At 40.0% G+C, this 26415-nt stretch overlaps 2 protein-coding genes and 1 pseudogene across 5 annotated transcripts in view; 2 read left to right on the plus strand and 1 right to left on the minus strand.

Moving 5' to 3' along the window:
* Positions 1-26415, plus strand: part of LOC127678521 (anionic trypsin-2) — a 238581-nt gene continuing 212166 nt past the window's right edge. Inside the window, exons 1-5 of one of the 2 annotated variants that reach the window (XM_052173528.1) lie at positions 2-118; positions 1209-1368; positions 2263-2516; positions 2888-3024; positions 3277-3477. In XM_052173528.1, coding sequence (XP_052029488.1) covers positions 79-118; positions 1209-1368; positions 2263-2516; positions 2888-3024; positions 3277-3426 — 741 coding nt within the window. In that variant the 5' untranslated portion in view covers positions 2-78 and the 3' untranslated portion in view covers positions 3427-3477. Of the gene's footprint in view, positions 119-1208; positions 1369-2262; positions 2517-2887; positions 3025-3276; positions 3478-26415 lie in introns of those variants that run through there. The other variant, XM_052173529.1, reaches the window with a different exon arrangement.
* LOC127677199 (cell division control protein 42 homolog) lies at positions 16555-17098 on the plus strand (annotated as a pseudogene).
* Positions 17776-26415, minus strand: part of LOC127678523 (anionic trypsin-2-like) — a 204748-nt gene continuing 196108 nt past the window's right edge. For 2 of the 3 annotated variants that reach the window (XM_052173540.1, XM_052173546.1), the window contains 4 exons: positions 20020-20071; positions 18734-18987; positions 18232-18368; positions 17776-17978 (listed from right to left, as the gene is read on the minus strand). In XM_052173540.1, the coding sequence (XP_052029500.1) occupies positions 17829-17978; positions 18232-18368; positions 18734-18987; positions 20020-20071 (593 nt within the window). In that variant the 3' untranslated portion in view covers positions 17776-17828. Of the gene's footprint in view, positions 17979-18231; positions 18369-18733; positions 18988-20019; positions 20180-21186; positions 21275-26415 lie in introns of those variants that run through there. The other variant, XM_052173539.1, reaches the window with a different exon arrangement.

Raw genomic sequence — 26415 nt, forward strand, 5'->3', positions numbered from 1 at the left:
CTCCCCTTAGTACCTCCTTCTCCCTGCATTGGAGTATAAAGGCAGGCTTTTCCCTAGTGCTCACTACTTTCTGCCACAATGAGGACACTCCTGTTCCTGGCCCTTGTGGGAGCTACTGGTAAGTTCCATGTCTTAACCCAGCTCTTGGTCTTCCTTCTCTAAGAAACCATGAACCCTGTCATCAAGGTGGCTCATCACCCCATCTCTACTCTACTGTCCTTTTTTCTTTCTTCAGCAGTAGATGTGCTTCCAATCTTTGAAGCTTCTCTGTAGGCCTAAAGTTTATTATCCCTTCCACTCTCACTTGTTTAGTGATCAGAGAATATATAAAAAAAGGAAAGCATCAGGAAGCTACAGGAAATGGACCTGAATGGACACAGCAGCCTAGAGATAGTTTAGCCCTGGTTGTGTCTTTTCAAAAGAAAGGCCTAAGTTGAAAGTTGAAATTCTCATTAAACTAGAGACTATTGGCTTAAAATTCATAGCTTATATGCTTGGGACAAGGAATGCTTCATTTATAGTATGAAGGACATTTTTGGTACTGTGTATATGTTTTAAAATACCCAAATGGCTTTAAGATCCACAACCATGCAATCAAATAAAAAATGATTGTTAACAATAATATTACATCTCTCTTTCCTTTACAAGGACCGCTCTCCATTTTCCTTAAAATAAAGACTTAAACTGTAAAAATCCACGGGTATATAAAGTTCTACATACCCAGAATATTATCCAAGGTACTTCCAACCATAGTAAACTATTTAAATATCTTATAGACAAAAGGGTTCAAAGAATGAGGAACCTAAGATTAAAAGAGGTAAAGGATAACACAACCATCTCTGCATATTTCTTCAAATGGGTCTCTAGGTCCTGAATTATCTGCCAACATAGCAATACCAGTTTCCCTTGGTGTTTGTGTATATCTAAGGAATATGATCATTCTCTAACACACAGCCTATACAGAGAGCATTCCCAGGGAGCCATCAGAATGAAGTCACCTACAGAGCATCTTTCTATTGTTCTGCAGTGTTGTGTAGTGCAGTACAGTGTTGAAAAAAGTATTCAATGCCTATGAGAAATACAGTGCTACCTTCTTGCCTTCTCTTCTTGCAGTCATTAAGAACCCCGGGTTAGCTGAAAGTTGAGGGCTTCAGCTTCTAGCACCTTGATGAATTGTCTTCTCAATGGCTTTCTTTTGTTTATTCAAGTTGCTTTCCCTGTGGATGATGATGACAAGATCGTTGGAGGATACACCTGCCAACAGAATTCTGTCCCCTACCAGGTGTCACTGAACTCTGGCTACCACTTCTGTGGAGGTTCCCTCATCAATAACCAGTGGGTGGTGTCTGCAGCTCACTGCTATAAGTCGTAAGTAATGGGCCCTGACTATACAGAACACACACTTAACACTTTTAAGGACATAGTATAAGGTCAGGCAAGAAATGACCTTTTACAATGAATGGCAAAAGCTACAGAAAGCAAGATTATTTATTTCTTCATTTGGAGAGAATAAGAGTACAAAATAGGAAACACTTCAAACCCATAAATCATTTAAAATACCTCAAGTGTATAGATAAAGAAGGCAAGGAAAGTTTATTATAGGGCAGAAGGAATCAAACAAGTAATCACACAAAGACTTTCACAAAAGCAAACCTAGGTCCTATACCATGGTGATAAAGTCAGAGTTTTCAGTGAGTGTGTAAAATCTGTAAATATTTTTTAAAATTGATGTGGTTCTGTTCAATTCACTGTAAAAAGGGAACTATGATCCAGTTTGTACACAAGATGGTGTCAGACCTGAACATGCATCAGAATCAGCCATATTATAATTTGAAAAGTACAGGGGGAAACCACAGAGAGTGAATTCATAGCCACTTGAGAAATGCCACAGTTGCATGGATAGAGATATTCCTATTACACTGTGGAGTAAACTAATACAAGTAACAGTTTTTGAGAAAAGAGGAATTAGTATGATTAATACCTGCAAAGTCACAGAGGAAGAATGAAGATATAAGGAGTTACTTTGTTTACAAAGAGGGGAAGGACTGCAACTGCAGTGCTTTACCTCAGTCATATTACATGTCTTTGAAACAGAAAGGAATCAGGTATCACTATGTTACTTGCCTTCCACACCTCTATCACTTTGTGATATTAAACCAAGCTCCTCCCCATGCTAAGTTGATTCAGCAAAAAGTGTTTAACATCTCTGAACTACTTGACATAATGGAGAAGAAGACTATAACAGGCTCCTCTTCCCAACAGCCGCATCCAAGTGAGACTGGGAGAGCACAACATCAATGTTGTTGAGGGCAATGAGCAGTTTGTCAATGCTGCCAAGATCATCAAGCACCCCAGCTTTAATTCAAGGACCCTGAACAATGACATCATGCTGATCAAGCTCGCTTCCCCTGTGACCCTCAATGCCAGAGTGGCCACTGTGGCTCTGCCCAGCTCCTGTGCAACTGCAGGCACTCAGTGTCTCATCTCTGGCTGGGGCAATACCTTGAGCTCTGGTGGTGAGTAGAACACTTCATCTATTTTCTTTGCAGTTTTCCAGAAGCAAGCAAGGTTCTAGACTAAAACCACTGACTCCTAAGATGCAAAATTATTGCAAATACCCAATAACACCAAGTTCTGTAGTGGTTACAAGAGATATTTGCACAAAAAAAAAAACCCCATCTTGCTTCAGCATGTAAACAAATCAGATGAAGAATGTTCTATTATTACTTCCAGAAAGGACATCAATAATGACCATTGTGGGATCTAAGTTTCTTGCCCTGGCCTTAATATCTTGAAACATATTCCAGGTTCCATAGAGTTGTCTCTACTTGAATGCTGATATCTATCCTGTTCTGAATCACATTTCTTTCTTATCATTTCCTCAAAGTGAACAACCCAGACCTGCTCCAGTGTCTGAATGCCCCTGTGCTGCCTCAGGCTGACTGTGAGGCCTCCTATCCTGGACAGATCACCAGTAACATGATCTGTGTTGGCTTCCTGGAGGGAGGCAAAGATTCCTGCCAGGTAATTGGAAACATTTTCCCAAAAGATTTGTTTTCCTAGGATTGGGATTAGAATGGCCAATTGCATGAGGCAAGAAGGTTCCAGGGAAAAGTGAGGAGGGCTATTCTGGAGTTTATTTCAATATGTTGGCAAGAATAGAGGATGGACCTAACCAAGGGAGACAAGCAAGGCTAGAATGGCATCTTCAGGTCAGAGTACTGTGGTCCTTTTTCCTTATGCCTGCTGCTTCAATACTGTATTTCTCCCTCCTAGGGTGACTCTGGTGGCCCTGTGGTCTGCAATGGACAGCTCCAGGGCATTGTCTCCTGGGGCTATGGCTGTGCCCTGAAGAACAACCCTGGTGTGTACACCAAGGTCTGCAACTATGTGGACTGGATTCGGAGCACAATTGCTGCCAACTAAGCATCCTTAATCCCTTTAACATCATTATGTCAATAAAGTGAATTTTCACCACTTTTTGTGTCACTAATCTCTTTATCCTTTTGTCTGTGGGAAATGCATTCCTGTTTGAAGTCATTTCTCTTTACCATAGAAATATAGTTAATATCATATATCTCCAAATATTTTCCATGGAATAATATTTCAGCAGTAGTTTAAAATAAAAAAAAATGGTAGAAGTATTAGAGGGTTTTTCTCTTAGAAAAACATATATCAATAAGTTGAGACTAAAAATGTTAATAGTCTTTTATTATCACATGTGATGTTTAATTTAATCTTTTCACAAACACATATTCTTTTTTTTAATTTTTTTTATTCGATATAATTTATTTACATTTCAAGTGATTTCCCCTTTTCTAGCCCCCCCACTCCCCGAAAGTCTCCTAAGCCCCCTTCTCTTCCCCTGTCCTCCCACCGACCCCTTCCCACTTCCCCGTTCTGGTTTTGCCTAATACTGTTTCACTGAGTCTTTCCAGAACCAGGGACCACTCCTCCTTTCTTCTTGTACCTCATTTGATGTGTGGATTATGTTTTGGGTATTCCAGTTTTCTAGGTTAATAACCACTTATTAGTGAGTGCATACCATGGTTCACCTTTTGAGTCTGGGTTACCTCACTTAGTATGATGTTCTCTAGCTCCATCCATTTGCCTAAGAATTTCATGAATTCATTGTTTCTAATGGCTGAATAGTACTCCATTGTGTAGATATACCACATTTTTTGCATCCACTCTTCTGTTGAGGGATACCTGGGTTCTTTCCAGCATCTGGCAATTATAAATAGGGCTGCTATGAACATAGTAGAGCATGTATCCTTATTACATGGTGGGGAATCCTCTGGGTATATGCCCAGGAGTGGTATAGCAGGATCTTCTGGAAGTGAGGTGCCCAGTTTTCGGAGGAACCGCCAGACTGCTTTCCAGAGTGGTTGTACCAATTTGCAACCCCACCAGCAGTGGAGGAGTGTTCCTCTTTCTCCACACCCTCTCCAACACCTGCTGTCTCCTGAATTTTTAATCTTAGCCATTCTGACTGGTGTAAGATGAAATCTTAGGGTTGTTTTGATTTGCATTTCCCTAATGACTAATGAAGTTGAGCATTTTTTAAGATGCTTCTCTGCCATCCGAAGTTCTTCAGGTGAGAATTCTTTGTTTAACTCTGTACCCCATTTTTTAATAGGGTTGTTCCGTTTTCTGGAGTCTAACTTCTTGAGTTCTTTATATATATTGGATATTAGCCCTCTATCTGATGTAGGATTGGTGAAGATCTTTTCCCAATTTGTTGGTTGCCGATTTGTCCTCTTGATGGTGTCCTTTGCCTTACAGAAACTTTGTAATTTTATGAGGTCCCATTTGTCAATTCTTGCTCTTAGAGCATACGCTATTGGTGTTCTGTTCAGAAACTTTCTCCCTGTACCGATGTCCTCAAGGGTCTTCCCCAGTTTCTTTTCTATTAGCTTCAGAGTGTCTGGCTTTATATGGAGGTCCTTGATCCATTTGGATTTGAGCTTAGTACAAGGAGACAAGGATGGATCAATTCGCATTCTTCTGCATGCTGACCTCCAGTTGAACTAGCACCATTTGTTGAAAAGGCTATCTTTTTTCCGTTGGATGTTTTCAGCTTCTTTGTCGAGGATCAAGTGGCCATAGGTGTGTGGGACAAACACATATTCTTAAAAAAATAAATTTCATATACTTTAAATAGGAGACTTTTGATGAAAGTTCCTTATAAATTGAGTTGATTCATAGGCACCATGCCTGTATGGGACGTTTGTTTGCATCAATCCTTTGGAGGCTTGCATTGCACTTTCTGGTATTATGAAAGCTAATCCTCAGAGAGAAGTCATGTGATTCTTGTCAGCTCAGACCCCTTATAAAAGTTTATGCAAAAATACTCAATAAAATACTGGCCAACTAAATCCTGCATGGACAATGCCATCATCCATCCTGATTAAGTTGGTAGACTTCATTCCAGATATGTAGAAGTTGTTCAATATTTGTAAGGTCTTCAATATAATGTACCACTGTCACTTAGATTTGTCTTTTTCTCTGTGACTCAGGGTATCATAAGTTTTTCTAGTTCTTTATATTTGAGTTGACCTGAAAACTAAAAGGTGATTCTTCAGTGTCATAGGAGAAGTATATGGATGTTGGATAGAATTTTGTTTGGCACACTCTCCTTTTATTTTTCAGAGAAAGATGGTGTACAGGGGCTGAGGAAAAGGACTGCAGTATAGATTGCTCTTCATTGTAATACCCTTCCAATATCTAGTGCTACACAAGTAAGAGGTCAGCTGAAGCTCTTAATCCACTGTGTCATTGGTCAGACAACATGGAAATTTTTAATCCCCATTTCTTTTGAAAGGACACTGTACTGTTTCAACCAATAGGGTCAATAGCTGTTGTCTAAACCTTCGCAGTGGGGTTCTGAGACTTAATTGGAGATTCATTCTCTATCTTTTCTTTTTCTTTTCTTTCTTTTTTTTGGGGGGGGGGTAAGAGGGTTTCGAGACAGGCTTTCTCTGTATGTCCTGGAACTCACTCTTTAGACCAGGATACAGAAATTGAACTCAGAAATTTGCCTTGCTCTGCCTCCCAAGTGCTGGGATTAAAATTATGTGCCACCACTGCCTGGCTCATTTTCTTGATCTCTACTTCAAAGCCAATGAGTCACAATCTAGACCATGACACATTGCAGTCTATATTTTATTAACTTATTATTATCTTTTCCACCCACACTCATGGTTGAGAGTGCACTTTGGAGACAGTATTACTCATCCTCTAATAGAATTATCAAAAGAACGAAGAAAATGAAAGATAAGTAACCTTTAGCTGTATTTTTGAAAACTTTGATATAATTTTTTTGCTATAGGACTCAAGTGTCAGGTGTGAAAATATTTGCCTGCTTACTCGTTGGTTTTTGTAGCGAGAAAACAAACCCTTCATCTTTTCAAGATGTATTCTTCTTTGTATTTCATATTTACTTCTGTGTTTAAGTATTTAATCATTGGTTTACTTATCTCTTCGACTCATATCCAGGTCTAACACCCTCTGATATAGATATAATGGTTCTTTGATATAGAAAGTGATCCTCAATTCTCTGTGTTTGGTGAACTTAGGTGCAATGGGAAGTTTTTAAAAGCTTACTGATTGTCCACTTCCGCCAGTCCCCCATCTTCCTAGGGAGATTTACCTACTGCCTCATACTTTCTCTATAACTTTGTGGCTTGGCAGATTGTATCTTTCTCATAAAGTAACAGTTAACATTACAAGATAAGCAGATAGATGTCATTTTTTTCAGTCTTGTTTACCTCACTTATGATTTTTTTCTATCCATTTACCTCCAAATTAGGTGTTTTTTAAATACCTGAATTATATTCCATTGTGTACAACATTTTCTTGATCCATGAATTCATTAACACCTAGATTGTTTATAATTTTACTATGTGAATAGATGAATGAACTGCAATGAATATGGTTGATAAAATAAATTTGTAATAGGAAGAATGATCCTTTTGGTATGTGTTCAAAAATGGTAGTGCTGCATTTTGATGTAGAAAAATTCTCACCTTCCATAGGAAGCGCCACACTTCTTTTCATAGTGCCTGTACAAATTTGCACTCCCATTGGCAATAGATAAGTTTACCCTTTACTGTATCTTTACTTGCAAATGTTCATTGCAGTGAGTCAATAATTTCATTAAAGGACTCTGACTTCTACTACATTATCAGTTTGGTTCCTCACTGAGACTACTCTTGAATATTCTCTTGTTGCCCTGTGTTATGTATATCCTGCAGCTTTGGATCTGCACAACCGGCCCCTTCACACTTTTCTGCAGTTCATAGATAAGTTATATGTTTGAGTGGGCCAACTCAAAATCCTGGATCTGGATCAGGGTGGTAGCTGTACTTATTGGCCTTCCAGGTTCCCTCAGCATCACCATTCGGGGGAGCTCCCTCCAGCACTGTCCTAGTTAGCTCATCTAATGCTGCAGCAGGCAAAGTATAAGGCCAGCTTACATATTCTTATTCTCTGAGGCTGACTCTACTGTGTTGCCCATGTGAAATGTAGTGCCCACTTTCTTGAGTGGTGCAGCAGTTGAGGAGCAGGAACAGTACTCCTGGACTCGTGACCCTGGGTTCATCCCTTGTGACTGCTGCAGTTGATGAGAGCCTCCTGCAGCAGACAAGTGGCCTGGCCAGATCTCCTGAGCTAATATCCTCAGGATGGCTCATCTGCTACCTCTGTCACCAAGGCCAGCTCTACTGTGTTTCCTGTGTTAAGTACAAAGCTGACTCTCCCAAGTGCTAAAGCTGAGGAGGGGTGGTGGCACCATGCCTGCTTTCAACCCTTAGTGGCTAGTTGTCAATTAATGTTCAGGTGATGGGGCCAGCTCTAGACAGCCCTGGTTTCTTCACCCATCAACTGGGCCCAGGAAGCATGAAAGTCTAGGGACATCTGCCTGGTCTTTGGTGGGAACAGATGACCAGTGCTGCATTGCCCTTGACCATAGCACTGGCCGGGGTTTTACCATGGCTTTAGAGGGCATCCCTAGCTACTCATATCGGGCTATCCTTGAGTCTCCAGTCTCCAGTTCTCTCTCTCTCTCTCTCTCTCTCTCTCTCTCTCTCTCTCTTTTGCTTCTTCTTTTCTATCTCTCTACAATTTACTTCCTCATTTTAATGTTGCTCTGGTCCTTCGGGTATGCAGAGTCCTCTAACAAGTGGTTTATCCTGGGCAGTAGTCATCTGTGGGTATGGTCTGCCCACCTGGGTCTGTGTGGCACAAGGCTGGGGGTCAGCTCATGCTTGCTCTGCCTCTATAGGCCATCACACTGGGTTGGTGTCTTAGTCAGGGTTTCTATTCCTGCACAAACATCATGACCAAGAAACAAGTTGGGGAGAAAAGGGTTTATTCAGCTTATACTTCCACATTGCGGTTCATCACTAAAGGAAGTCAGGCCTGGAACTCAAGCAGGTCAGGAAGCAGGAGCTGATGCAGAGGCCATGGAGGGATGTTTCTTAACTGGCTTGCTTCCCCTGGATTGCTCAGCCTGCTCTCTTATAGAACCCAAGAGCACCAGCCCAAAGGTGGGTACCACCCACAAGGGCCCTCCCCACTTGATCACTAATTGAGAAATTGTCCCACAGCTGGATCTCATGGAGTCATTTCCCCAACTAAAGCTCCTTTCTCTGTGATAACTCCAGTCTCTGTCAAGTTGACACACCAAACTAGCCAGTACAATTGACCCCTTGTCAACTTGACACACAAACACATCATATTAAGCCTCAACCCTTACTTTCTTATTCAACTCCAAGATCTAAATTACTTTAAAAGTCCCACAGTCTTTACATATTAAAAGTTCAATCACCTTAAAATGTCCAATATCGGGCAGAGGACAGGGTAGGACTAAAGGATGAAACTGCTCCAGAAAGCTCATGCTGGAAGTGCCAGCCTACAGTGACTGAAAAAATCAAAAAACAAAAAAACTAAAAACCCAGCAATATAACTCTGCTAGGTTTCTTCCTTTGGAGAAAATTTCCAGCAAATTTGCTGAAGCTAAAATACATAAACAAAATTTTCGGCGGCGGCGGCGGCGGCAGCAGCAGTGGCTGGTGCAGCTGAAGGGCCATCAGCGGTGGAACCAAGGCGACACAGGGTCCAGTTAGGCCCTGCGCCCACGACCACTGACCTTCGCTGACCAGCCGGGCGGCAAGCAGCTGCGGTTCTGCGGAGCCTTTCGCTGCACAGAGGCCACTTCAGAACTCGGCTTCCCGCCAGTCAGGAGAGACTCACCTCCATCTTGATTTCTGACTCCAGAGATCAGACAGACTGAGGTACACAAACATAATCCTAGGCCCAACACCTCAGGAGTCTGAGCCCGCCAGGCGTTGGCCTGCACCCAGGCCCTGGGCTGTTTGGGTGGCCACCGGGGCGCCAACCCAGCCAGGAGGTTTTTTTGCCCTGGCCTGCGCACGCGCCGCTATTTTGCCTACAGGACCCAGAGTGCTCGGGAGGGCAGAGACGGCTAACAAGAGTAGCCTGAGGCTAACAAAACAGGGTCTAGGCCCCACAAGGCACAGGACTGACCCCAAGAACTGGGCAGCTTGGTGGGCCATCTGTGTGTCAACCCGCCCAGGAGGTTGTTAGCACAACAGACTCTCCCGGTGCTTTCGGGGAGTGCAGGCGCGCACGCTGGCCATCCGGGTCACCTGGCGGACCCAATTAACAGTCATAGCCCTAGGGGAACTTTGCTCGGACCTTGGCCTCCCAGGCTTTTGCCTGGACTCAGGGCCTGGGCGACAAGGCTAACCTAGTGTGCGCCAGCCTGGTTGGGGAATCGGCTGCCCAGCAGAGTGAGCAGAACACAGGGGAGGTCACAGCAGCATACACCTTCGGCGCTCCCTGGGGGTGCACACGGGTTCCATCTGGTCCACAGACACAATCTGGGGCAAAGCCTCAGGCAGAAGCCCTCAGCTCATCTCTCTCCACTTCAGATCAGCCTGGGTGGCCGCACCACATCTCCAGGTCCCTCAAGAGGCTAGCGGGGGCTTCCGGGCGGCCAGCTGGGAGAAGTCGGTGTGCTCCGATAAATCCTGCGGGCCCCAGTGGGAGCCTTCAGGTGCCTGCTTCGGGATCTGAACAGCCTGGACAGCAGCACCCTGTCTACAGGCAGTGCAGGGTGTAAGTAGTGCACCACAGGCCAACAGGGAAGGGGCAGCTTGCACTGGTGAGTCCAGCACTGACAAGACCAAGTAACACCATTGAGAGCTAGATGGCAAAAGGCAAACGCAGGAACGTCACTAACAGAAATCAAGGCAATATGGCAACATCTGAACCCAATTCTCCTCTACCAGCATGTCCTGGATATCCCAGCACACCAGTAGGATTTGGATTTAAAATCACTGGTCATGATGCTGGTACAGGAACACATGAAGGACATACTTAAAGAAATTCAGGAGAAAATGGATCAAAAGTTAGAAGCCCTTGCAAGGGAAACACAAAAATCATTGAAAGATATCCAGGAGAATACAAAAGCCAACAAGGAGGAAATGCAAAAAACACTTAAAGAAATACAGGAGAACTTTGGTCAACAGGCTGAGGTCATGAAAGACGAAACACAAAAATCTCTTAAAGAAATACAGGAGAACTTTGGTCAACAGGCTGAGGTCATGAAAGAAAAAACACAAAAATCTCTTAAAGAATTACAGGAAAGCACAAACAAGCAAGTGAAGGAGCTAAGCAAAACCATCCAGGATCTAAAATCAGAAGTAGAAACAACTAAGAAAACTCAAAAGGACACAACTTTGGAGATAGAAAGCCTTGGGAAGAAATCAGGGGACAGAGATGCAAATATCAACAACAGAATACAAGAAATAGAAGAAAGAATCTCAGATGCTGAAGATTCCATAGAAACCATGGACTTAACAGTTAAAGAAAATGCAAAATGCAAAAAGCTTGTAACCCAAAATATCCAGGAAATCCAGGACACAATGAGAAGACCAAACCTAAGGATTATAGGCATAGATGAGAGTGAAGATTTACAACTTAAAGGGCCAGCAAATATCTTCAATAAAATTATGGAAGAAAACTTCCCTAACCTAAAGAGAGAGATGCCCATGAATATACAAGAAGCCTACAGAACTCCAAACAGACTGGACCAGAACAGAAATACTTCCCGTCACATAATAATCAAAACACCAAATGTTCTAAACAAAGAAAGAATATTAAAGGCAGTAAGAGAAAAAGGCCAAGTAACATATAAAGGAAGACCTATCAGAATCACAGCAGACTTTTCACCTGAGACTATGAAGGCTAGAAGGTCCTGGGCAGATCTCATGCAGACTCTAAGAGAACACAAATGCCAACCAAAACTACTATATCCAGCAAAACTCTCAATCACCATAGATGGAGAAACTAAGATATTTCACGACAAAACCAAGTTTACCCAATATCTATCCACAAACCCAGCCCTAAAAAGGATAATAGGAGGACAACACCAATACAAGGGGGGAAACTTCACCCTGGAAAAAGCAAGATAGTAACCTTTCATCAAACCCAAAAGAAGTTAACCAATCAAATTTAAAAAATAACGTCAAAAATGATAGGAAGTAACAATCACTATTCCTTAATATCTCTTAACATCAATGGACTCAATGCCCCAATAAAAAGACACAGACTAACTGACTGGATACGTAAACAGGACCCTACATTTTGCTGCTTACAGGAAACACACCTCAGGGTCAAAGACAAACACTACCTTAGAGTAAAAGGCTGGAAGACAATTTTACAAGCAAATGGTCTCAGGAAACAAGCTGGAGTAGCCATTTTAATATCAGATAAAATTGACTTTCAACCCAGAGTCATCAAAAGAGACTCTGAGGGACACTTTTTGCTGGTCAAAGGAAAAATACAAAAAGAAGATGCTCAATCCTGAACATCTATGCTCCAAATGCAAGGGCACCCTCTTTCGTAAAAGAAACTTTATTAAATCTCAAAGCACACATTGCACCTAACACAATAATTGTGGGTGACTTCAACACTGCACTTTCCTCAATGGACCGATCAGGAAAACAGAAAGTAAACAGGGACACAATGAAACTAATTGGAGCTTTGGACCAATTAGATTTAACAGATATATAGAGAACATTCTATCCTAAAACAAAAGAATATACCTTTTTCTCAGCACCTCATAGTACCTTCTCCAAAATCGACCATATAATTGGTCACAAGACAGACCTCAACAAATATAAGAAGATCGAACTAATCCCATGCCTCCTATCAGATCACCTTGGAGTAAAAGTGGTCTTCAATAGCAACAAAAACAACAGAAAACCCACATACACGTGGAAACTGAACAATATTCTACTCAATGATGTCTTGGTCAAGGAAGAAATAAAGAAAGAAATTAAAGACTTTTTAGAACACAATGAAAATGAAAACACAACATACCCAAATCTATGGGACACAATGAAAGCAGTGCTAAGAGGAAAACTCATAGCCCTGAGTGCCTCCAAAAAGAAAATGGAGAGAGCATACATTACCAGCTTAATGACACACCTGAAAGCCCTGGAACAAAAAGAAGTTATTTCACCCAGGAGGAGTAGAAGGCAGGAAATCATCAAACTCAGGGCCGAAATCAATCAAGTAGAAACAAAGATTAACCATACAAAAAATCAACAAAACCAGGAGCTGGTTCTTTGAGAAAATCAACAAGATAGATAAACCCTTAGCCAGACTGACCAAAGGGCACAGAGAAAGTATCCAAATTAACAAACTTAGAAATGAAAAGGGAGATATAACAATGGAAACTGAGGAAATCCAAAAAATCATCAGATCCTACTACAAGAGCCTGTACTCAACACAACTGGAGAATCTGGAGGAAATGGACAATTTCCTTGACAGATACCAAATACCAAAATTAAATCAACTAGACCATCTAAACAGTCCCATAATGCCTAAAGAAATAGAAGGAGTCATAGAAAGTCTTCCAACCAAAAAAAAGCACAGGACCAGATGGTTTCAGTGCAGAATTCTATCAGACCTTCAAAGAAGAGTTAACACCAATACTCTTCAAACTATTCCACAAAATAGAAACAGAAGGAACACTACCCAATTCCTTCTACGAAGCTACAATTACGCTGATACCAAAGCCATACAAAGATCCAACAAAGAAAGAGAACTTCAGACCAATTTCCCTTATGAACATCGATGCAAAAATACTCAATAAAATTCTTGCCAACCAAATCCAAGAACACATCAAAATGATCATCCACCATGATCAAGTAGGCTTTATCCCAGGAATGCAGGTTTGGTTCAATATGCGGAAATCCATCAATGCAATCCACTACATAAACAAATTCAAAGAACAAAACCACATGGTCATTTCATTGGATGCTGAAAAAGCATTTGACAAAATTCAGCATCCTTTCATGCTTAAAGTCTTGGAGAGAACAGGAATTCAAGGCCCATACCTAAACATAGTAAAAGCAATATACAGCAAACCGGTAGCCAGCATCAAACTAAATGGAGAGAAACTTGAAGCAATCCCACTGAAATCAGGGACCAGACAAGGCTGCCCCCTTTCTCCTTATCTTTTCAATATTTTACTTGAGGTACTAGCCCGGGCAATTCGACAACATAAGGAGGTCAAAGGGATACAAATTGGAAGGAAGAAGTCAAGCTATCATTATTTGCAAACGACATGATAGTCTACCTAAGTGACCCAAAAATCTCCACTAGAGAACTCCTACAGCTGATAAACAACTTCAGCAAAGTGGTAGGTTATAAAATCAACTCAAGCAAATCAGTTGCCTTCCTATACTCAAAGGATAAGCAGGCCGAGAAAGAAATTAGGGAAATGACCCCCTTCACACAGGCCACAAACAGTATAAAGTATCTTGGGGTGACTTTTACCAAACATGTGAAAGATATGTATGACAAGAACTTCAAGACTCTGAAGAAGGAAATGGAAGAAGACCTCAAAAAATGAGAAAACCTCCCATGCTCATCGATCGGTAGAATCAATATAGTTAAAATGGCCATTTTGCCAAAAGCAATATACAGATTCAATGCAATACCCATCAAAATCCCAACTCAATTCTTCACAGAGTTAGAAAGAGCAATTATCAAATTCATCTGGAACAACAAAAAACCCAGGATAGCTAAAACTATGCTCAGCAACTAAAGAAAGTCTGGGGGAATCAGTATCCCTGACCTCAAGCAATACTACAGAGAAATAGTTTTAAAAACTGCATGGTATTGGTACAGTGACAGGCAGGAGGATCAATGGAACAGGATTGAAGATCCAGAAATGAACCCACACACCTATGGCCACTTGATCCTCGACAAAGAGGCTGAAAACATCCAATGGAAAAAGATAGCTTTTTCAACAAATAGTGCTGGTTCAAATGGAGGTCAGCATGCAGAAGAATGGGAATTGATCCATCCTTGTCTCCTTGTACTAAGCTCAAATCCAAATGGATCAAGGACCTCCACATAAAGCCAGATACCCTGATGCTAATAGAAAAGAAACTGGGGAAGACCCTTGAGGACATCGGTACAGGGAGAAAGTTTCTGAACAGAACACCAATAGCGTATCTAAGAGCAAGAATTGACAAATGGGACCTCATAAAATTACAGTTTCTGTAAGGCAAAGCACACCATCAAGAGGACAAATCGGCAACCAACAAATTGGGAAAATTTCTTCACCAATCCTACATCAGATAGATGGCTAACATCCAATATATATAAAGAACTCAAGAGGTTAGACTCCAGAAAACCGAACAACCCTATTAAAAAATGGGGTACAGAGTTAAACAAAGAATTCTCACCTGAAGAACTTCGGATGGCAGAGAAGCATCTTAAAAATGCTCAACTTCATTAGTCATTAGGGAAATGCAAATCAAAACAACCCTGAGATTTCATCTTACACCAGTCAGAATGGCTAAGATTAAAAATTTAGGAGACAGCAGGTGTTGGAGAGGATGTGGAGAAAGAGGAACACACCTCCACTGCTGGTGGGGTTGCAAATTGGTACAACCACTCTGGAAATCAGTCTGGCGGTTCCTCTGAAAACTGGGCACCTCACTTCCAGAAGATCTTGCTACACCACTCCTGGGCATATACCCAGAGGATTCCCCACCATGTAATAAGGATACATGCTCTACTATGTTCATAGCAGCACTATTTATAATTGCCAGATGCTGGAAAGAACCCAGGTATCCCTCAACAGAAGAGTGGATGCAAAAAATGTGGTATATCTACACAATGGAGTACTATTCAGCCATTAGAAACAATGAATTCATGAAATTCGTAGGCAAAAGGATGGAGCTAGAGAACATCATACTAAGTGAGATAACCCAGACTCAAAAGGTGAATCATGGTATGCACTCACTAATAAGTGGATATTAACCTAGAAAACTGGAATACCCAAAACTTAATCCACACATCAAATGAGGTACAAGAAGGAATGCGGAGTGGCCCCTGGTTCTGGAAAGACTCAGTGAAGCAGTATTCGGCAAAACCAGAACGGGGAAGTTGGAAGGGGTGGGTGGGAGGACAGGGGGAGAGAAGTGGGCTTGAGGGACTTTCGGGGAGTGAGGGGCTAGAAAAGGGGAAATCATTTGAAATGTAAATAAATTATATCGAATAAAAAATTTAAAAAAATGAAGGGTAATATGTATGTTGGCTTTGTTAGACTTACATTTTAAAAAAAAGAAAAGAAACAAAATGAACAAGTAGAAAAAGAAAAAAATTAGGAATGTAAAAGGGACCAATGCCAGCATAGGGAAGTGGAAGAGCAATAGAGAATGAATAACCGGGTGCAAAACATTTACCATTTATCTCTCTACTATTAAGAAATGGAAGAAAAGAGAAAAGTGAGAAAAGAGCCAGGGAAATAAACACAGAAGAAGAAAGCAGGAGGATAATAGTAAGGAATCCTGAAAATATGATAAGGAATTATAGCAGTAAACCTTAAAAGAAATGTATAGTATGTTATATATATATAACAAATCTTTATTTAACATATATGACCAAACTAATGAAATTTCTATTTAGGCTAAGAATACTTCCTCCAAAAAGCAAAGACCATCAAACAAAAGCCTAATAACCTGTCTTTGTAAAGCCCTCTTTTGAGTTGTTTCTCAGAGACGTACAAGAGACTCTTGAAACATTGCTATGAACTATTGTTTACAGCACTTGGTTGTCCCACAAGAGGTAGAAAGTAATTCCTTTTTGTTGAAGACAACGTGCATTTCAGTCATATGAACAGAGGCTCCTGAGCTGAACTGACTTGAATACCTTCTTATTGAGGATTAGTTTTTATGATACCAGAAAGTACTATACAAGCCTCCAAAGGACAGAGGCAACCAACAATTCCACCAAGCCATGGAGACTATGGCCATGAAGAATCACCTCACATTTAAAGGAAACTTTCATTTAAAAATCTCCCATTTAAAGTATATGTTTTTTATTCCTTAACAATGTACGTGTTCATGAAAGTGTTGAGTTAAAAATCACATGTAGCCACAGTGTAGAAGCTGAGATCACCATCATATTTGAAATACTAACAGTAGGTATTGAACTATTTCCATAAAGTGTGCTGTGAGTGATGGTGCTGTTGATTAAGCATGTCTACTAATATCCTATACAGCGAACCAATTTTCATCAAAATATGTACCAGCTGTTTTTAATAACTATGCAGTCAATCTTATGATTGGTAGGAAGCCATATACTCTTGGACATTTTGATACTTCAGGACAAGATTATGACAGAATAAGACTGCTAAGTTATCCCCAGACAAATGTTTTTCTAGATTGTTTCTCAATGGTATCTCTATCCCCATTTGAAAATGTGAAAGAAAAGTGGGTTGCTAATTCATCACTACCCAAAGAGTTCTTTCTTGTATATTTGGACTCAAACAGGTCTCAGAGATGATCTCTCTACTATTAAGAAAGTTGCCAAGACCAAAGAGAAACCTTGTTTTCCAGAGACTGGTGAAAAGATGGAATGGTATCTGAAGGCTGTCAAATATGTGGATTATTCTACTCTCACAGAGAAAGGCCTAAAGAATGTGTTTGATGAAACAACATTGCCTTCCCTAGAGTCTCTAGAACCAAAGAAGAGCCATGGATGATGCTGTTAGGAAACACATCATTACAATTACCATCTCCTTAAGATTGCAGGCCTACTTTATTAAGAAACTGTGAGTATGAGGGTAAGGAGCATCCTTTTACCCAACATGAGGAACAATCAGGGCCATTCCTTTTCATTCTTCCATGCCTATGAGAAACCCTTGGACAACTGGCTGAAGCTCTCTCAAGAAAAAGAGCAAGAGACTCATTTCCTCAGCACAAGTGTTAATGCAGACCTTATGACATTATTTTGTTTGAATATCCAGTTTAGTAAATGTTTGGGTGAACACCTTCCACAGTCCTGATCATATAGAATCATAAGGCCAAACTGATACTTTCTTGTGTCTCAACTCTTTGTATACAAATTATTTTGATGTGTATGAATCTAACAAAACACTTCACAACTGGAAAAGAATCACGTGTAAACATGAAAAGCATATTAGGAATATTTTAGCATCAAGTTTCTGATATATGATGTCATAAAAGAAAAAGAACCTGTAATACTTCTATCATTTATTATTAATGATAGTTTCTTTTAAACTGCTGCTGAAATATTATTCCATATAACATATTTGGAGATGGAAGTTATTAACAAGATTTCAATGGTAAAGGGAAATAACTTCAAACAGGAATTTATTTATCACAGACAAAAGGATTAAGAGGTCAGAGAGACAGAAAGTAGTGAAAAAAGTCACTTTATTGGCACAATGAATTCAAAAGGATTAAGGATGCTTAGTTGGCAGCAATTGTGCTCTGAATCCAGTCCACATAGTTGCAGACCTTGGTGTACACACCAGGGTTGTCCTTCAGGGCACAGCCATAGCCCCAGGAGACAATGCCCTGGAGCTGTCCATTGCAGACCACAGGGCCACCAGAGTCACCCTAGGAGGGAGAAATACAGTATTGAATCAAGAGGCATAAGGAAAAAGGACCACAGTACTCTGACCTGAAGATGCCATTCTAGCCTTGCTTTGTCTCCCTTGGTTAGTCCATCCTCTATTCTTGCCGACATATTGAAATAAACTCCAGAATAGCCCTCCTCACTTTTCCCTGGAACCTTCTTGCCTCATGCAATTGGCCATTCCAATTCCAATCCTAGGTAAACAAATATTTTTGGGAAAATGAATCCAATTACCTGGCAGGAATCTTTGCCTCCCTCCAGGAAGCCAACACAGATCATGTTACTGGTGATCTGTCCAGGATAGGAAGCCTCACAGTCAGCCTGAGGCAGCACAGGGGCATTCAGACACTGGAGCAGGTCTGGGTTGTTCACTTTGAGGAAGGGATAAGAAAGAAATGTGATTCAGACCAGGATAGATATCAGTATTTGAGTTGAGACAATTCTATGGACCCTGGAATATGCTTCAAGATATTAAGGCCAGGGCAAGAAACTTAGATCCCACAATAGCGATTATTGATGTCCTTTCGGGAAGTAATAATAGAACATTCTTCTTCTGATCTGTTTACATGCTGGGAACAAGATCATTTTGTGTGCAAATATCTTTTGAACCCACTGCAGTACTTGGTGTTATTGGGTACTTGCAATGGTTTTGCATCTTAGGAGCCAATGGTTTCAGTGTAGAACCTTGCTTGCTTCTGGAAAGTTTTGAAAGAATGAGATGAAGTGTTCTACTCACCACCAAAGCTCAAGGTGTTGCCCCAGCCAGAGATGAGACACTGAGTGCCTGCAGGTGCACAGGAGCTGGGCAGAGACACAGTGGCCACTCTGGCATTGAGAGTCACAGGGGAAGCGAGCTTGATCAGCATGATGTCATTGTTCAGGGTCCTTGAATTAAAGCTGGGGTGCTTGATGATCTTGGCAGCATTGACAAACTGCTCATTGCCCTCAACAACATTGATGTTGTGCTCTCCCAGTCTCACTTGGATGCGGCTGTTGGGAAGAGGAGCCTGTTATAGTCTTCTTCTCCATTGTTTCAAGTAGTTTACAAATATTAAACACTTTTTGTGGAATCAGCTTAGAATGGGGAGAAGCCTGGTTTAATATCACAAAGTGACAGAGGTGTGGAGGGCAAGTAACATAATGAGACCTGACTCCTGTTTCAAAGACAGATAATATGACTGAGGTAAAGCACTGCAGTTGCTGTCCTTCCCCTCTTTTTAAACAAAATATCTCCATATATCTTCCTTCTTCCTCTGTGGATTTGCACAGTATCAACCCTCCTAATTCTTCTTTTCTCAAAAGAAAAACAAAAAAAACAGGCATCTAATGTGTAATAAGAAGAGCTCTATCCGTGCAAATGTGCCATCTCCCAAGTGGCTATGAGTTCACTCTCTGTGGTTTCCTCTGTACTTTTCCAATTATAATCTGGTTGATTCTTGTAACTGCCCTCAGCCACAGCAAACTGGGTACCTGGAAGAGAAGCTGGGAATAGATGGGGAGGCGGCAAAAAGACAAACAACTTTCTTTTCTCCAGTTTCTTTTTCATGGACCCAATTCACTGTGGATGTGGGCAGTTACAGATTCTGATGCATGTTCAGGTCTAACACCATCTTGTATACAAACCAGCTCTCAGTGCCCTCTTTATAGTGAAATGGAGAAAAACACATGAATTTTTAAAATGCTCACAGATATTCCACACTCACTGAAAACTCCTTTGTTTATTATCATGGTATAGGACCCAGGATTGCTCATGTAAAAGTCTTTCTATGACTTCATGTTTGATTCTTTCTATCCTACAATCAACTTTCCTTGCTTTTACTATCCACCTAAGGAATATTGTTTGATTTATAGGTTTGGAATGTTTCCTATTCTGTACTCTTATTCTCTCCAAATGAAGAAATAAGTAATGTCTTTTCTGTGACTTTTGCCATTTACTGTATAAGGTCATTTTTTTTCGGATCTTATACTATGCCCTTAGAAAGGTCAAGTGTGTGTTCTGTACAGTCAGGGCCCATTACTTACGTCTTATAGCAGTGAGCTGCAGATACCACCCACTGGTCATTGATGAGGGAACCTCCACAGAAATGGTAACCAGAGTTCAGGGACACCTGGTAGGGGACAGAATTCTCTTGGCAGGTGTATCCTCCAACGATCTTGTCATCATCATCCACAGGGAAAGCAACTAGAATAAACACAAAAAGACCATTGAGAAGACAATTCATCAAGGTGCTGGAAGATGGAGCCTTCAACTTTCAGCTAACCCGGGATTCTTAATCAATACAAGAAGAGAAGCTAAATAGGTAACACTGTATCCCTAGTAGGCATAGTACAGTTTGTCCAACACTATACTGCAGTACATAGCACTGCACAACAATAGGAAGATACTCTCTTGGTGACTGTACTCTGATAATTTACCAGGGAAATAACCATCAATGCTCTCAGCCTGCAGAAACACGGTGCAGATATCGTTGGCTGTTCTACTTTCTTTGATCTGATGATCATCATCCATTGACCCCATCTGGTTAACACAGCTTTCAAGTGTTTGGAAGTATTTTACAAAATATGCTCAGTGTATAAAGCTTTGTGTACTCACAGATTTTATTTCTTGGGTCGCTATATTAGTAAAAATTAGGGAACATGCCTTATGTAAGACAGAATAGTGTAAAGCTATTGCTGGAATCATTGATTTTATTTTATTGCATGCTTTAAAGTCTTGCAAGTTACTTTAGTATTTTTAAGTATATATAAACATATGTTATGAAATATACATATATTAACAAATATAATATATACATATATTACCAAAATGGCCTTCCTAATACAAGTCACTGTTCTGGTCACATAAAGTAAGAATTTTTAGATATTAGTCTCTACTTTAATGATTACCTCAAAATCAACTTATGAATTTTACTCTGTAAAGGCAGCAAGGGATTAGGTAGCCTCAGGTGTTGGAACCCTAAAGAGTCCTGCTGGTTCATTTCCTGGCATTGCCTCATGCCTTCCTTTTCTAGACTACCTGATCACATTATTTATGAGAGTTTATAGAGAGGCCTCAAAGATTAGAAGCAGAGCAGCTTCTGGAAGAAGAAAGAAGATATTGCAGTAGAGATGTGGTGAAAATACTGGCTTGATGGTGGAGGCCACAGCTTCTAGAAGAAGGTATAGCATAGATTAAGGCTTGGAACTCACCAGAAATTCCCACAAGGGCCAGGAACAGGAGAGCATTCATTGTGGCAAAAGGTAGTAAGCACTAGTGGGAGTCCTGCCTTTATAGCCCAATGTAGTGAGAAGGAGGTGTTAATGGGAGGGCCCTGACTGCTTCTACACAAACACACCTGTGGTTTTCCCTTTTGCAGAGCCTTACATCATCTATGCTCTGTTTGTCTACTCTGTGACTAGGTGAGGTATATGTGATAAGGAAACATTTCATCCTAATGGAAACATGAATATGAGATGATTCTTTTAAAGAGGCTTTGCAAAATAGTGGCAACATAGACTGTATCTATGTATCACAGCCTTCTTAGGTTCATGTAAAGGGATGATGTGGTAGAGAATAGGAATCTTCATTAGATATACCCTAATATCATGGGATATGTATTTATTAACTTTAAGGAAGATCTGGTATTCGTATATGTTGGTGGGTATTGGAACCTGTTGTCTCATATGAAGAAACATTGTATCTGGATCTAATAACTATGAGATGATGATGATTATTATTAGTTTTAGAATAGTTTATTATATAGAAATAGCATATTCAAGGGCATTGGGCATAAGAATAAGAGTATTTAGTAAGAAGTCAAAGGGAGAAATGGTTTTTACTATAAGTTTATTTGGCTCTGCTTTCTAACGAGGTTCATCAAAGAAAAATGTTTTCAAGTGTGACAAATGTGGTTTGAGTAGGAGTTTCCTTAATTATTTCCAGGGATACACCATTTCCATTCTCCTCTCTCCTCTCAGTCATGACCTTTGACCCTTATTTTTTCATGCTTTTATGAGTTCATTTTCCTGGTTATGTTAACAATCTACATTTGTGATTCCCTTATTTCAATACAGTCTGTTTGAGATAGAAGTCTATAGACAACAGTGGATATAAGGATTTCAACAATACTCGTCTGATTTCTGTTCAAGGTATTGCCTTCAATACAGAGATTATTTTATTAACAAGGAGTCATTAACACAAATCAATATGAAAAATATAGGTAGAATCTGATAGCCTATATTTTTATTGACAATATTATATCAGACCTAGTTCAGAGAAAACATGACTGTAAAAGATCTGTGAATAAGTTTTAACAAAGCCACTGCACCCCAGCATGGAAATTTATTGAGACATCACATGTCTATAGTGATTGTATTGAAAAATGATATGTGACGTTATGTCAAAAGTTATGAGCTAATTGGAGAAACCCTTGTACAGTATCTACTCACCTTTTCAGTTAGTTTGATCTCAGTGTTGTTGAGGGACAAAAACTAGTACAGTTCATTGCTGAGTTCTTTCAAATTAGAAAATTAACAAATATTCTAGTGAAGCTGATCAAAGAGGAAAAGTCTGGTTCAGAATCTACTGATTGGTTTTTGACATGTCAGTCCTGGAGAATGATGAAGGAAATAGACACCCAAATGTACTGGGGATAACACACCTGTAAAGCCTATTAATATCTTCTATACTTATCTCTGGCCTGACTAGAACAGATATAAAATATATTTTGTACTCATAGTCTCCCTGAATCTCAATAAATTGCTCATGGGGTCATGCCTAAGTGGAGTACTGTTCTGTTTGTAAACTTTCTGACAGCTTTTCAAGATATTTAACATAAGAATAATGCTCTATGATCTTCTCTCCAGTGACTGAGCAGGCAGGTACAGCCAGGATTACAGGGAGCACAGGAGTGGCACAGCAGCTGGGACAGGGCCTGTCTGGACTCCACCTGCACCCAGAAGCTTGGCAGTGCCAGAGCACTCTGTGCCAGGGGAGAGCTGGTCATCCAGAGGTATTGAGACAAGCTTGCAGGCACACAGGAGGGACAAGTGCCAGATAGAGACAGCAGGATGAACTAACAACAGAGATAACCAGATGGTAAAAGGCAAACATAGGAAATTTACCAACAGAAAGCAAGGCAACATGGCACCATCTGAACCCAATTCTCCCACAACAGCAAGTCTTGGATCCCAACACATGGGAAAAGAAAGATTTGGATTTAAAATCAGAGCTCATGATGCTGATAGAGGGCTTCAAGAAAGACATACATAACTCCCTTAAAGAAATAGAGGAGAACATAGGCAAACAGATAGAAGCCTTTAAAGAATTGCAGGGAAGCACAAATAAACAGGCGAAAGAATTGAACAAAATCATCCAGGATCTATAAATGGAGGTAGAAACAATAAAGAAATCACAAAGGGAAACAACTCTGAACATAGAAAACCTAGAAAAGAAGTCAGGAGTCATGGATGCACGTATCAAAAAGAGAATACGAGAAATAGAAGAGAGAATCTCAGATGCAGAAGATACCATAAAAGCATTGACACAACAGTCGAAGAAAATGCAAAATGCAAAAAGCTACAAACCTAAAACATCCAGGAAATCCAGGACACAATTAGAAGACCAAACCTACGGATTATAGGTTTAGTAGAGAGTGAAGATTTCCAACTTAATGGTCCAGTAAATGTCTTCAACAAAATTATAGAAGAAAACTTCCCCAACCTAAAGAAAAAGATGCCCATGAACATACAAGAAGCCTACAGAACTCCAAATAGATTGGACCAGAAAAGAAATTCCTCCTGACTCATAATAAATCACCAAATGCACTAAACAAAGAAAGAATATTAAAAGCAGTGAGGGATGAAGGTTAAGTAACATATAAAGGCAGACTTATCAGAATTATACCAGATTTCTCACCAGACTATGAAAGCCCAAAGATCCTGAACAGATGTCATATAGACCCTAAGGGAACACAAATGTCAACCCAGGCTACTATAACCAGTAAAACTCTCAGTTACCATAGATGGAGAAACCAAGGTATTCCATGACAAAAACAAATTTACACAATATCTTTCCACAAATGCAGCCCTTCAAAGGATAATTAATGGAAAACACCAACAAAAGGAAGGAAACTACACACTAGAAAAATCTAGAAATTAATCTTCTTCTAACAAACCAAAAAGAAGAGAGCCACACAAACACAACTCCACCTCTAATAACAAAAACAACAGTAAGCAGGAAATATTTTCCTTAATATCTCTTAATATCAATAAACTCAATTCTCTAATTAAAAGAAATAGACTAACAGACTGGATACATAAGCAGGACCCAACATTTTGCTTCCTACAGGAAACTCACATCAGGCACAAAGAATAACAATACCTCATAGTAAAAGGCTGGAAAACAATTTTCCAGGCAAATGGTCCCAAGTAACAAGCTGTTGTAGCCATTCTAATATCAAAGAAAATCGACTTTCAACCTAAACTAATCAAAAAAGATAAGGAAGGGCACTTCATACTCATTAAAGAAAAAAATCTATCAGATGAATTTCCAATTCTGAACATCTATGATACAAATACAAGGGCACCCACATTCATAAAAGAAACTTTGCTAAAGCTCAATGCACACAATGCAGCCCACACAATAATAGTGGGAGACTTCAACACCTCACTCCCATCAATGGACAGATCAGGGAAACACAAACTAAACAGAGAAACAGTGAAACTCACAGAAGCTTTGAACCAAATGGATTTAACAGATATCTATAGAACATTTTATCCTAAAACAAAAGAATATATCTTCTTCTCAGCACCTCACGGTACCTTCTCCAAATTTGACCATATACTCGGTCAAAAACAGACTTCAGCAGACAAAAGAAGAGTGAAATAATTCTATGCACCCTATCAGATCACCACAGACTAAGGCTGGTCTTCAATAACAACAAAAATGACAGAAAGCCCACATATGCATGGAAACTGAACAACATTCTACTCAATGATAACATAGTCAAGGAAGAAATAAAAAAAATCAAAGACTTTAGAATTTAATGAAAAAGAAGGCACAACATACCCAGACTTATGGAACATAATGAAAGCAGTGCTAAGAGGAAAATGCAGAGCTCTGAGCGACTCCAAAAAAGAAACTGGAAAGAGCATACACTAGCAGGTTGACAGCACAGCTGAAGGCTCTAGAACCAAAAGAAGCAAAATCAGACATGAAAAGGGAGATACAACAACAGAGACTGAGGAAATCAAAAAAACATCAGATCCTACTATAAAAGACAATACTCAACAAAAGAGGAAATTCTAGATGAAATGGAAATTTCTCTAGACAGATACCAGGTACCAAAGTTAAATCAGGATGTGATAAATGGTCTGAACACTCCCATAACCTGCAAAGAAATAGAAGCAGTCATTAATAGTCTCCCAAACAAAAAATGCCCAGGACCAGATGGGCTTAATGCAGAGATCTATCAGACCTTCAAAGAAGACCTAATAGCAATACTCCTCAAATTATTTCACAAAGTAGAAGCAGATGGAACACTATGCAATTTGATTTATGAAGCCACAATTACTCTGATATTTAAACCACACAAAGACCCAACAAAGAAAGAGAACTTTAGACCAATTTCCCTTATGAATATCTATGCAAAAGTACTCAATAAAATTCTTGCCAACTGAATCCAAAAACACATCAAAACGAAAATCCAACATGATCAAGTAGGCTTCATTTCACAGATGCAAAGATGGTTCAATATATGGAAATCCATTAATGTTATCTACTATATAAGAACTCAAAGAAAAAAAACACATGGTCATTACATTAGATGCTGAGAAAGCATTTGACAAAATCCAACACCTCTTCATGATAAAAGTTTGGAAAGGGGAAGAATTCTAGGCCCCATACTTTAACATAGTAAAAGAAATATACAGCAAACCAGTAGCCAACATCAAACTAAATAGAGACAAACTTGAAACAATCCCACTGAAATCAGGGACTAGACAAGACAAAGTACACATGGAGGGACCCATGGCTCAAGCTACATATGTAGCAGAAGATGACCATTTCAGACATCAATGAGAGGAGAGACAATAGATCCTGTGAAGGCTTGATTCCCCAGAATAGGGGAATGCAAGTCGTGAAATTGGGAGAGAGGGTGAGCAGGGGGAGGGAGATGGGATGAGGGTTTTCAGAGGGGTATCTCAGAAAGGAAATACAATTTGAAATGTAAATAAGGCAAATATCTAATAAAGAAAAAAGATAAAAGTCATGCAGTACATAGCTTAACATGTGGAACCTTACTTTCCTTTTAAAAACTGGTGTATGGTGAGAATAAAAAAAGGAATTCTCTAATTAATAACAAAGATACTAGGACTCAGATGGCTTTTTTTTTGCCAATAACCTTGCTAAAATTGGCATATCATCTCTCAAGGCTCCAA

This window comes from Apodemus sylvaticus, chromosome 2 (genome assembly GCF_947179515.1).
Source record: "Apodemus sylvaticus chromosome 2, mApoSyl1.1, whole genome shotgun sequence".
Classification (NCBI taxonomy): Eukaryota; Metazoa; Chordata; class Mammalia; order Rodentia; family Muridae; genus Apodemus; species Apodemus sylvaticus.